Genomic DNA, 8,080 nt, shown 5'->3' with positions numbered 1-8,080 from the left:
AAAAATTGGTAAAAGATAGTTTTTAAAATATTAATATTAGATGTGAAAAAAACACGCGAAAAAAATAACCCTCTCCGATCCTAGAGATTTTATTACTGACGAAATTTTTATATACAGGATGGCTAAAGAATAACTTTCTTTGTTTGGCGGCATCTAGAACTAAATCTAAAGACCGAAATAAAACCTAAGCCTGTCGTTTGGAGAGCGGGGAACAGTGCCGTCTTAAGGCATGAGCCCACCCGGGCGCATCAAGCGAAGAGGGGCTTCATAAGAATGAGATCTGGTTGAAATTTTCGAGAATTTGTTTGCTAGGGCCTCAAACAAAGCCGCTTGAAATGACTCTTAATGCAGCTTTGGCCAGGGGCCTACGATACTCTTAAGATGTCCCTGAACGGGGGGCACGCTGCTGTCTCGTACGCAATAGGAATCTTGAGCCATAATGTCGAGCGATAATTCTCAATTTTTTTGGGGGAAATTGGTAACAAGAATATATATCATTACAAAATGTACAAGCATCCCGAGAAATATCAAAACAAAAATGTGAAATACAAAACCGAAACTATTGAAAATTCAGAATTACAAATTCATGGGAAAATAATGCAAGAGCTAATGAAAGAAATAATTCTATAGAAATAAAAATTCAGAATTTATGAGATATTTTCAGAATTAGTGAAAGCTTTCAATAATTCGCTTCCCCCCAATTCGATTCAAGGTCCTAGCTCAAGCCCAGTTGGCCCTTCTGTTATGAGTTAAGACGTCACTGACTAACCAGTCAGTTTGTCAGAAAAGTTTTCAAACTTTCATTGTAAAGAAATATTGGATTAGCATTTTTAAATTTGAAACACACCTATATTTTTCATAATGCATTTAGGCCTTGGGGTATTTTCGTAAATGGTGGAAGCCATTTTGTCAGCGAGCTTTGTTAATGTAAATTAAAACTTTCATTATTTTCCATTCGCTATTACTTCTTCCCCTTTATCATTTTTTCTAACTGCTCATTTCACATTATACATGGGACCCAAAATAACTACTTATAACCATGATCTCCTAGATAATAGTTATCCTAGTTTAGTCTAGATAAGAGGTCATGGCCTAATCCAACTGACCACCAAGCATCTAGGCGTGGACATGGTTTTTGTTATTTTTATGATTTTTTTTTTTTTGAACCAAAAGTTTTACAAAATTGTCATTAATTGTAAAATTTGCCATTTTTCTCTTTTCAGTGTGTGCCCCAAAGCTAACAAATAAGACTTGCGCAATGTAAATTAAATAAGTTAACTTATGATCCGGGGGGGGGGGGGGGGGGGGGTTGGACTAAAAAATTCTTAATCACAGATTCATGTATTCATGCTTTTTAGAAAGAGGAAACCCATTGTATTTTTAGTGATTGATGTTCCTGATGAAATGAGCACATGATACTGAGAACAATGACTTTTATAAACTATTTTATTATTTAAATAACTTTTTGTGTAAAATAGCTGTGTAGAAAAATAAAATTTTATTAATTTTAATCATAAGTTATTCTTTCATTTGTGTTTGTAGAAGCCTTCTCCGCTTTTTTTGCCCAATTTTCCTTCAGATACAAGCTTCTTTAAAATAGCAACAGGTTCGAACAATGGATGGCCTGGATACTTTTCTGCCCATCCTAAAATATATATAAGGTGATGAACAATGAATATAATACTTATGGTTTAAAATCTTTAGAAATTTTAAAATGAAAGAAAGTTTAAAATACTAAAAACAAAATAGAAATTTTCAGATAAAGTTTCATACGTCACTTTGAAACTTCAAAGTGGAATATGACTTCTCTTCACTTGTACATGGTGTTTTCATAAAAATTTAGCAATAAGTAACAAAACTAATTAAAAACTGAAATACAGAAAATATTGCACAAAGTAATATATACATACAGTGGCATCAGAGCTGAAGATACTGTGGGAGCTTGAAGACGCATGGTAATTTGTGACAATGGTCTGAGCACCCCGGAATCAACCCAAAAATCAAAATTCTTATATAAAGCTCAAGATGAGCACCCATAGGTTTGAAACACTTCAGATGCCCTTGCACAGTGTTTGCCAATATGAATCTAGATGTGGGACTCCCGCATCAAAATTCAACTTTACTCCTACAAATTTCATTGAGGGGTGAAAATACTCAAATTTTAGGTAATTTTTTTATCAGTGAGAGTAATTTCTCACTTATAAAAAAAAATCCCCTTCAAATTTTGGAGAGGAGTGAAATTACTCTTCAAAATAATATTTTCAGTTAACATTGCCCTATATACATAAATATAAAAGTTTGAATAAGTTTTAGCAACACTTGCAGAGTTTTCCTCTCTCTCTAAAGAGAAGAAAGATTTAAAAAAGTTGTCCTAATACTTTTATGAATGGTTTCAAACATGTTAAATGTAAATAAAATCATAACAGCATAAAATTACATCTCTTTGTTTTAACATCCTTCTTTTCCTAACCAGAACATGGCCCCCTGTTCTGTTTAATATATATATAATAAATATAACAGAAAAATATTTATCTTTATTTTCTACAAGATATCTATAAAGATTATTTTTCTTATGATTTTTATGAGGGGAAAAATACCCAACAAAAACAGCCAACATTTTTTTGTACTGGATGCTGACCATGTACACACATCTCACTTTACTAGCTTTTAGCTACTGTCCCAGCTTTCTTCATTACATTATGTATTAACTGTTCTACACCGTGCCTATTGAAATATTTTTTTCTCTCTTTGCATTTTCTTTCAAATATTGTAAAAAATTTAATTGTAAACTCTAATTTGTATAGTATTTTTGTAATTGACTGGGGACAAATAAATTATGTTATGTTCCTTACACACCAGAAACATAACTGTTGTTACATTTGGCCCTGGAGACTTGCTATCCATGGGTGTAATACAGTGTTCCATGTTCATGTGAAAAAATACATATAGAAACAAAGAAGCACTGCAATGAAAATTAAAGAATATCAGGGAAGTTTCCACTTGAACAAACAGTGAAATTCTGCCATTGCAGACATGTTGGAAACTGGCCACAAAATCAAACTTCAAAATGCCAAAGTTGTTTCCATCAAACATACCCTACCATGTCTGCCTTTATAGAAAAGTGATCAAAATCTCCAATCAACAACATAATCTCCTCCAGCAACGATATAAACTGAAAGGAGGTGATTGAAAATGAGCTTTACTTGGGTAGGATAGGTATTCTAAAGTAGCAGAGAGAACAAAGAGAAATGACACAAACAACCAATCACCAGCACACGAGCCAAGTAGAGCCTGAAAGATCCAGTCAAACCTGAAACAAGCCAATACAACAGAATTCGATCAAAACTCTGCAGTAGTCTCTCGATAATTTGAGTCTTGAAAGTTTGAATTTCTAGATATTTTGAGGTGATGGAATTTTTCAAAATTCCATTTGAAAAAAAAACCTTATGTATTTCTTTTATTTGATTCTTCCAATAAATGCGGGTAATTTCAGTTTCAAAGGGTGAACTCCCATGCCAGAATTCTCCTACAGACCCTTCTATAATAAATTTTTAATGAAGAAAAAATAATATTCATATTGGGGTCCAGGGGTACGAGGGACTTCTGTCAGCCTCTCTTATATTGGTCTTGATAGACCTAATCTTAATGAAGTAAGCTAGTGGTTCTTAAAGTGTGCATTATGGTTCCCAGGTGAATTGCCAACCTCTGTCAGGAGGGTCCAGAGAAGTTAGTGTAGTGCAGGGGTCTTCACCCGCTGACACACCATGGGCCACATGTTCAGTTTCAACCAGGTCTGTAGATCAGAGTAAGCTATACTACACATATGTTATCAGAGAGCTTGGCGAGCCATGCGTTGTAGATCCCTGGTGTACTGATTTATGCCTGTTCATTGCTTTCAAGTTTTCATTCTTTTCTAGACTATTCTGGGGAGACGCGGGTGGAAAAACTTTGAGAACCACTAAACTAAGCCAAAATATAGAACAAAATGGGTGGGAGTAAACAGTGCATGAATACATGTCTCCCCCCCCCCATCCTGTAAAAAAGATGGTTTCTACTAGTTTTTCTTTTGGATAATTAGTTTTTCAGTAATGTGCGATGGCCTCGGTTCCGTTCACCTCAGATTATTGCGTCTACTGTATAAGCAACAACTGAGCGATCAGAGGTGTACAACACTTTTCTCTCTCACAGAGACCTGTGACTTATTAAAACTCTGAAGATGGCTGCTACATATATGGGTGAAACATTAGGAAGTGAATTTCTCAGACCATGGCCTAACAACCGTATCCTGCGTATACAGGCAGCCCTCAATGTTTGCCCAATTCACTATTTTGCATATTTCAAAACTGAATTTTTTAAAGATTTTTGTTGATAATATAAAAATAGTTCGCTTGCATGCAGTTGCTCGTGCTCACTCACACCTTGCTTCCTAGACTAGCGGACATGTCAGAGTGATTGTGACGTCACTAGGGTTCTGAGCAGCAGTGGCGGGGCTGAATGCTTAATAGGTTTAGCCTTGCATTAGACTGGTGTCGATGTGTTGTGTGTTTTGCCAATTTATTTGTCAATGTTTAAATATTTCACATGAGTGACAGAGAAACTGCAGTGTTGATATGCACAAAAAAATTAAGGACTCAAACTTTACAAGATCGAGACAAAGACGAAAATAAATGAGGAAAAAGCAGCTGCTGATAAAATCATCAAGACTTTGACAATCAAAAATATGAATGAAGCCTTCATGCATCTTGACAAATTTGACTATCATGGAAGAATAGGATCCCAATGAAGAACATATATCTTAGTACGTAGAGGGATTAAGAAAGATACCGCATGTTATAGAACACTATGTAAAGAAAAGAAAAAAAGGTAGTACTCAACTAACTCTTTACAAGTTTATGAAGAAAACACCTGAAAGCAATTAAACATGCCTCATTAACTTAATTATGTATACATCGTGCAATAAATATTTAAAATACATGTACAATTTTTGATGTTTTTTACATTCCTCTACTTCTGAACATTTAACATTCGCACACATTTTCAGGAAACAATTATGTGTGAAAGTCGAGGGCCGCCTATATGCAGAAAGTTAACTGTTTTTGAAATATATTATATTTCAAAAACAGTTAATGATATTTAATGGTAATCACCATTTCATTTCATTTTCTCTTGTTTGGCAACTGAAAAAAGTGTTTCGTTAACACTCAGACTACTGTAGCTTGAATTTTCAGTACCCCCAAAGTAATATCAATTTACAGAAGCATCAAAGTTTAACTGTATTTTCAAAAGGATTATGTAAAATTGGAAAAATAACTTTCTGAATCAATTCTACATAGCAAAAGTATGAGTAAATTCATGATTTTGTTTTATCATTTATTAAGCTGAAATAACCATTTGATGATAGCTTCTGATTATTTATTTTATTGCATGCAATTATCATAAAAACCTTTACTTTGATATCAGGGCACCTCAACTACAATGCATATTTTTAGTCCTTTGAAAGTCTTTATAACCAAGTTATTCTGTATTTATAAAAAAAATCAAGTCTTGAGAAATCCCAGACACCAGGTTGCCATGGTGACTAAAAAAATCAGCAGTGGCACCAAAAATTTTCTATATGTGATTATTGAAGTCTGAGAACAACACAAAATTTTTTTCAGTATGAATACCATCATAAACAAAAGTCAGGTAGTCCTGGAAAAGTAGAAAAAATGCCAGAGTCCTAAAAAATTTAGCTGGCACCTAAATTTTTTTGTTGTTCTGTCAAACTCTAATAAAAAATTTTATGATAAAAATAACTTTCAGATAAAACATCATGACACAATAAATAACATTCCAAAAAATTCTCAAAATATGAAATATTTACTATCAAAGAAAAATTTGCTAAACATTTTCAGTGAAAAAAAAAAAATTCCTTACCATCCATAATGAATTTTGTAGTGTCAAGACCAACATAATCTAACAGCTCAAAAGGACCCATTGGATAACCAGCTCCAAGTTTCATAGCCGTATCAATGTCTTCGGCTGTTGCATCTCCTTAAAATAAAGAGAAAAAAACAAGATGCTATAAACAAAAAAAAGGAAATTACAGGATCAAAAATGCACCCATGCAAATTTTTTTTAATTGAAATTTTCCTTCATTAAATAATTAAAAAAGCCATAAGTTTCAATTTATGAATCTATTTATTCAATTTTTGTTTCAAGGTACCTGTTGAAATTAAGTTACTCTATACATGTGTTTTCTAAAATTATGAGGCATGAGCAAAAATTTTTCCAATTTCTTTTTTTTGAGAATTTTTTTTATTGTAAGAAAAGTTCTGGCAAATTAGATAGCCTAAATTATTTTGATACAGATTCTCTAAAGTCCATAAAGGGGGAAAAAAATTCTTACCTCGTTCAAGCATTCTCATAGCTTCTCCCATGTATGGCACCAATAGACGATTCACAACAAAACCTGGGGTATCCTTACAAAGACATTTAAAAGAAGCTTTGAAGATCAATAACATACATAGCATAACATTTATTTGCTTATGGGCCATTGGTCCGATACAAAGGCCAGCAACACCTCTCATATATCATAATTGTTTTAAAAAAAACTGGAAAGAAAAATTAAACATTAAATTCAAACAAAAGAAAGCAAATATTGTTTGCTTAAATAAAATTTCTATTGGATGAATTAATATTTAGTAATGGTATCAATCTATTTAAGGTAAAATATAATCACAGTGTAGTAAAATATATTTGCTATGGTAAACATGGAAAAAAGAACAACATATAGGATGTGTACAATATTTCCATTGAGTCCAGAATTAGTGTACAGATCTCGTCACAATTATAATAAAATGCAAATTCACCACTGTCACTCAAAATTGATAAACTAGATCTTAGTCAGAAGAACGTATGAATTTCAAATGGTAAATTAAAACTGAAATATGGCTTGCATAAGAGAAAATCAGGTGTTTATAATGCGGGAAGTTTATTGAATTCATTATACAGATATAATCTTCATGGTAATCACACATTACAATGTGATTTAAAATAGAAGGAATGGTACATTTCATTTTGGTGTTAAATAGGGACCATACATAAGGATAGCCATATTCGGTTAAAATGTTTTACTTGCAATACCCAATTAAAATCAATATTGCTATTTTTCTGACTGTTAAGGGCAATAAAACATTTCTTAGTCAGCCTGTTATCATCAAGATTAAGAATGTAGACCCATGAATTGAAAATTAATTACTGATCGCTTTAGAGTTGCTTGTCCAGTTTCATATTGCATTATGTAACATGTAATCTCAGTCGAAAAATTCTCTTTAAGAAAGCCAAAAAAACTTTTCAATTTCATCAAGATACCCGCAACTCCAAACACCAGCCATGGGCGGAGATACGTGGGGGGGGGGGGGCAGCGTCACAGGTGGAGTCGACTGATCTAATGTAAATATGTATATATTAATTGACATCATTATCATCATGCCCCCAAGACTTTCCAAGTTTATCTCCGTCTAGCCTATGACGCCAGCATTGTAAAATAATACTGAAAATAACCACTTTTGTGTTTCTGAAGATCAATTATTACATTAAAGTGATTCTTTTAATCGCTAATCAATACAAAAATATAAATGCCCTTCATAAAATATAAATGGATCATTCCCACATGTAATTGGACAAAAAAATATCAAAAATAAATTTCAACCAAATTCAACCAAAAACCACCTTCTCTCACCTGCTGATAAACAGAACATAGCAGCGAAGTTTGTTCAAAATTCATGGTGAAAAAAAATGATACAAGTTTTATAAATGTTAAGAGTCGTGCCATGTATTTGTATTTGTATTTGCATATATGGGCAAGTCTGCGTGGCATTTTGTCTATTTCAGCACTAATTTAATATTTATGCTTGACACTCGCAATGTATTCCATCTATTTTGGTTGCACATTTTTAACTTGGATAGGTACAGATACTCTGAATATATATATTGTCAATTGCATTTTTGTTAATTTGTGTTTTTAGTCCTTTTTTGCCAATTTCATGGGGACAACAGATTTCTAATTTGTCTTTGTTTCATTAAAGTACGAGAGACA

At 32.9% G+C, this 8,080-nt stretch overlaps 1 protein-coding gene across 1 annotated transcript in view; it reads right to left on the bottom strand.

The window, feature by feature from the left end:
• Positions 1 to 1,428: 1,428 nt before the first annotated feature.
• The window catches only part of LOC149069363 (hydroxyacyl-coenzyme A dehydrogenase, mitochondrial-like), a 40,941-nt gene continuing 34,289 nt past the window's right edge, over positions 1,429 to 8,080 (bottom strand). The window contains exons 7-9 of the mRNA XM_089249386.1: positions 6,389 to 6,461; positions 5,917 to 6,033; positions 1,429 to 1,645 (exon numbers count right to left, since the gene is read on the bottom strand). Coding sequence (XP_089105512.1) covers positions 1,527 to 1,645; positions 5,917 to 6,033; positions 6,389 to 6,461 — 309 coding nt within the window. The 3' untranslated portion in view covers positions 1,429 to 1,526. The remainder of the gene's footprint in view (positions 1,646 to 5,916; positions 6,034 to 6,388; positions 6,462 to 8,080) is intronic.

Source organism: Pholcus phalangioides, unplaced genomic scaffold (genome assembly GCF_987345545.1).
Source record: "Pholcus phalangioides strain wild (caught in Gottingen) unplaced genomic scaffold, Ppha-v1.0 ptg000022l_1, whole genome shotgun sequence".
Lineage (NCBI taxonomy): Eukaryota > Metazoa > Arthropoda > Arachnida > Araneae > Pholcidae > Pholcus > Pholcus phalangioides.
Note: the sequence above shows the minus strand (reverse complement) of the source record. Positions and strands in the feature narration are given on the sequence as shown.